This window comes from Limulus polyphemus, unplaced genomic scaffold (assembly GCF_000517525.1).
Source record: "Limulus polyphemus unplaced genomic scaffold, Limulus_polyphemus-2.1.2 Scaffold5793, whole genome shotgun sequence".
In the NCBI taxonomy this organism is placed as follows: domain Eukaryota; kingdom Metazoa; phylum Arthropoda; class Merostomata; order Xiphosura; family Limulidae; genus Limulus; species Limulus polyphemus.
Genome location: NW_013671403.1, coordinates 10081 through 15224, shown reverse-complemented (window position 1 = coordinate 15224; position 5144 = coordinate 10081). Strand labels below are relative to the sequence as shown.

Sequence of the window (5144 nt, the reverse complement as noted above, 5' to 3'; positions counted from 1 at the left end):
TCAAAGCCATTAGTAGTTACACACACACACACACTATGTGTATTTAATTACTCAAAGCCATTAGTAGTTACACACACACACACACTATGTGTATTTAATTACTCAAAGCCATCAGTAGTTACATACACACACACACACACTATGTGTATTTAATTACTCAAAGCCATTAGTAGTTACACACACACACACACTATGTGTATTTAATTACTCAAAGCCATCAGTAGTTACACACACACCGTCTGTTTGAAGCAAAATGAGGGAGAAGTTGGAAGTGAATCAAGCTTGTCTAAAGTGCGCAGGCAGAAACTTGGGGTATTCGGGGGCGACACAGGTACTACTCTTCTGTATGGGAGATGGGGGGGGGGGACCATGTTCCCCTGTCTAATGTTCAAATTGTCATGGGATGGGACGAAATTGGAACTGAATGTTCTCAGAAGTGCGCAGGCAGAAACTTGGGGTATTCGGGGGCGACACAGGTACTACTCTTCTGTATGGGAGATGGGGGGGGACCATGTTCCCCTGTCTAATGTTCAAATTGTCATGGGACGAAATTGGAACTGAATGTTCTCAGAAGTACGCAGGCGGAAACTTGGGCTATCTGGGAGCATGTTCCCCAAATGGGGTGAAGTGGGTATTACCGTTCTGTAAGAAAGATGATGGGCCCCATCTCCCCTATGTGATGTTCTATGGTATATCATTTCAATGTATGTGTATAAACAGGATCACACACGAGATTCCTCAATGTTCAATAATTTATACAATCCAATCCCTTTGGACAACAAAACTATTTTGTTGTATTTTAATGCTTGCACGTGGAGTTTAAAGAAACCCCAATTATAAGAACTATCTGGCTATATTGTTCTTTAACAATCAAATCTTACAATTCCAAACTATTAAAACAAACTAGCGTGGTCTTATATAAAACATTTTTATATCCAAAGTTATTTATTGTAGTGGTAATCTTGTAACGAAAGTTGATGATTTTATAACGGAAGCAGAGGCTTTTTTTTTTAAAATCATTACTTCCTATTGTGTATTCAACATCAGCTTCCTCCGAAATCTCGGAATGGACGGGTCTGACAATTTTGGATTACACAAACGTGCGAAAATGTCATCTGTAAAGACACGCACGGTCCACTTGTAAGTATAGGTATTTAGCGTTTCAAAAACGTTTTAGAAATACAATGCTTCCTCCCCCTCCCATTTCTCTCTCTCTTTCCTGTGGGGGGAAAAACAACGTTACGATATAAATAATAAGAAAAGCTGGCGAAGACTCTGGAAACGAAACAATGTTTAAAACGTTCACTCACAGCATAACAAACGTTGTTGTAGCCAAAGCAAAACAACTATCACAGAATCTATCTTCAACAATGGTTACTAAGCATTGCAGTATGTCACCAAGTAACCAAGTTTGTTGGTCTTAAATAGTAGACTGATGTGTTTTTATAAATTATTATTTTCATCGTCAGGTTAGTCCTAAGGTACTCCAATGTTTCTGGAAACCCGGTAGAACTTCGGTGACATTGGTGACAACGTATTTTGTGGGCGCACGTAGCAAGGGCTTCTTAATTCAACAACCTGGAACAAACAAACAGACGATTGTTTTCAATTTTTTAAAGCTAGTTGATCCCATGTAATAATGTGGTTAGTAGCAAAAAGAAATGCACATGTCGAGAGAAATAATAATGAAAGTGATGGTATTTTTCTGTAATAACTAGACCCAACAACAAAATTATTTCAGTAGCTCTAGAATGGTATTTTACTGTAATAACTAGGCTTAACAACAAAATTCTTTCAGTTGCTCTAGAATGGTATTTTTCTGTAATGACTAGGCCTAACAACAAAATTCGTTCAGTAGCTCCAGAATGGTATTTTACTGTAATACCTAGGCCTAACAACAAAATTCTTTCAGTAGCTCTAGAATGGTATTTTTCTGTAATAACTAGGCCTAACAACAAAATTCTTTCAGTAGTTCTAGAATGCTATTTTTCTGTAATGACTAGGCCTAACAACAAAATTCTTTCAGTAGCTCTAGAATGGTATTTTACTGTAATACCTAGGCCTAACAACAAAATTCTTTCAGTAGCTCTAAATTATTCTGAAAGTTAACATTCAAGATTAATTATCAATCTTTCTGAAAAGTGTAAACACATGCTAGGTAAGAAACCTTATTATTCATTATCCAACGAACGTCAGAAATTCACCATTTTATTTCAACTTTCTTATAACAAAACGGTTTTAAAGTAAAAATTTTCACAAACAAACCAATTGTCAATTACTTTAAAATTCTCAGTATTATAAATACATTTCGATGAAGTAAATTGAAGTTCAACACACGTTTCCTTCAATTTTTCCGAATTATAAAAAATATGGAATATTACCCTATAAGAAACTTTTAAAATATTTGAAGTAGATTTTATATATAAAGAACAGATAATTGAAGATCGTTTTCTCCTTCAGAGTCGGAGTTGTTAAAAATGAATTGAAAAATAACAATAAAAGTAACAATAACGACCACAATGTTAAAATGATTTACCCTTTAAAAAATAATAAGAAGCAGAGATAATACTAAAATTACCAAAACGTTGGTAGAACGTACTTCAGATATGGTATGGGGTAATGATGGTGGAAGTAACACGGGAATAACAAACGGTCTTAGCACGTGCTTTTCCAGATTCTTCCTCCTTTGTCGCCTCCTGCTGTGAAATTATTAATAAGAACTACTTAGTGAAAGTAAAGAAAAGTGTATAATAAGACGCTCAATCAAGTGCCGATTAGGCCTGACGTCTAATACCAGGTCTCTTCAGACACATAGTAGCGGTTGAGACGCTATTTTTATTAACAAGTTTCATGAGAACAACCGTTACCGTGGTGTAAAAACTAAGTTGGCTGAGTGTAATTTTTCATTAATTTTATTTATGTCACCACATTTCTTGAGAACAACCGTTACCGTGGTGTAAAAACTAAGTTGGCTGAGTGTAATTTTTCATTAATTTTATTTATGTCACCACATTTCTCGAGAACAACCGTTACCCTGGTGTAAAAACTGAGTTGGCTGAGTGTAATTTTTCATTAATTTTATTTATGTCACCACATTTCTCGAGAACAACCGTTACCGTGGTGTAAAAACTAAGTTGGCTGAGTGTAATTTTTCATTAATTTTATTTATGTCACCACATTTCTTGAAAACAACCGTTACCGTGGTGTAAAAACTAAGTTGGCTGAGTGTAATTTTTCATTAATTCTATTTATGTCACCACACATCAAAATTTGAGTAAGGGTTTTCGCCACTATATTATCTATTAATTATTTATTAAATTTACTTTAGAGATGGTAAAATATCCTTAACTCTATATATGTACACTTACTAATATCGAAATAGTTTATTAATAACTATACTCCTAGTTAGACCAGTATATCAAATTCGCTACATTAATTACTTGGTTATTTCTCAGTTCTGATAAATGTAACTAACTTGCCTGCCACCTGTAGTGTTAACTCGATACTACGTGTAAAAGCCTGCCACCTGTAGTGTTAACCCGATACGACGTGCAAAAGCCTGCCACCTGTAGTGTTGATCCGATACTACGTGCAAAAGCCTGCCACCTGTAGTGTTAACTCGATACTACGTGCAAAAGCCTGCCACCTGTAGTGTTAACCCGATACGACGTGCAAAAGCCTGCCACCTGTAGTGTTAACCCGATACGACGTGCAAAAGCCTGCCACTTGTAGTGTTAACCCGATACTACGCGTAAAAGCCTGCCACCTGTAGTGTTAACCCGATACTACGTGCAAAAGCCTGCCACCTAGCGATCTTACTTTGGACTGTCAGATATCACTTTTGAATATTCCACTTTCTTTCATCAGAGTAGTGAGCTAATTTGACTTAATTGTATGTATCAGTTCGCTTATCGCATATCTCGAGCTTTTCATCTTTCTAACACATCCCTTCAAATCGTTACTAGTACAAACTCACGACTTCTGTAAAAACACATATACAGTCGTTAAGATACGAAACGAAAGACATTTGATGAAACAAACTATTAGGTTGTATACCGATACTGAAAGGTTAAGAAAGAGAAAGCGATTCTTTTCTTTGAAAATATTAAGCTCGAGAAACAAAGTTTGTTTTTTTGAACGATTAAGATTGATAAGCCTAGTCTTTCAAAAGATTCAAATCCAGAAACAGTGCTAGGAAAGACTAGAAATGACGTTATGTCCTACTAAAAGTAGACGGTCCCCCGCTGCAGGCTTACGATGTTAAAAATCGGGTTTCGACACCCGTAGTGGGCAGAGAACAGATAGCCTATTCTATAGCTTTGCGCACAACAATAACCCAAACAAAAAAATGGGCGTTTCACCATATTATTAAAACCTCTAGCCTAGAACATCCCATCTTGACTGCTATACCACAGCTTCGTTTAAATTCGGCTAGTTTCGAACTCAATTCCAAAACTCTGAATTTGTTACATCAATTAATTTTAACTTGGATTTTTTATCAAACACTAAACATTACAGGTAACACATACCTCAACAACATACAACCCACAATGATGACGGTCATGATTACCAGCACGAGACCACCTGCAATACTTGCTGTTGTAAGTGGAGATTCTCTTTCTTTAATGGCTAGAAAATAAGTGAAAACAAAACATATTAGGTTTAATTATAATAATGAATTAATCCAGGTGTATAGAATATTTCAAAAACACTTACAAATTTCCACCTGTAACTATAAGCAACTAAATAAATTTCGTGGAATTATTAATGAGATTATTTCCAATGCAAGAACGGAATGGAAAAATTAAGGGCTCTGAAATTGAAGTTCTGGAAGTTAGAGCTGAAAAACAAAAGTGAAATATCACAGAAATTTACTGGAAAAAAATGTTAAATTTATTTAATGAAAAAAAAAAACAATGTAAAAACGTTTTTGAAGACATGCATATTATAAAACAAGGTTTATTACTTAACAATTCCTTTCCAAGTTATTTCTACTTGTTTCGAGTATGTTAACAGACGGAAAAAGAAACGAAAAGGTAGATTTAAAAGTTGCGGTTTAAATGCCGAAAGCTGGCGAAGCGTTGTAAATGAACAGAACCATAAAACATAACATGAGCACAGCTGGTAATCCTGGGATTCCCTAA

At 35.4% G+C, this 5144-nt stretch overlaps 1 protein-coding gene across 1 annotated transcript in view; it reads right to left on the bottom strand.

Annotated features, from left to right (window-relative positions):
• Nucleotides 1-1138: 1138 nt before the first annotated feature.
• Nucleotides 1139-5144, bottom strand: part of LOC111089285 (protein spitz-like) — a 9749-nt gene continuing 5743 nt past the window's right edge. Inside the window, exons 4-6 of the mRNA XM_022401504.1 lie at nucleotides 4530-4629; nucleotides 2600-2699; nucleotides 1139-1578 (exon numbers count right to left, since the gene is read on the bottom strand). Of these exons, the coding sequence (XP_022257212.1) occupies nucleotides 1477-1578; nucleotides 2600-2699; nucleotides 4530-4629 (302 nt within the window). The 3' untranslated portion in view covers nucleotides 1139-1476. The remainder of the gene's footprint in view (nucleotides 1579-2599; nucleotides 2700-4529; nucleotides 4630-5144) is intronic.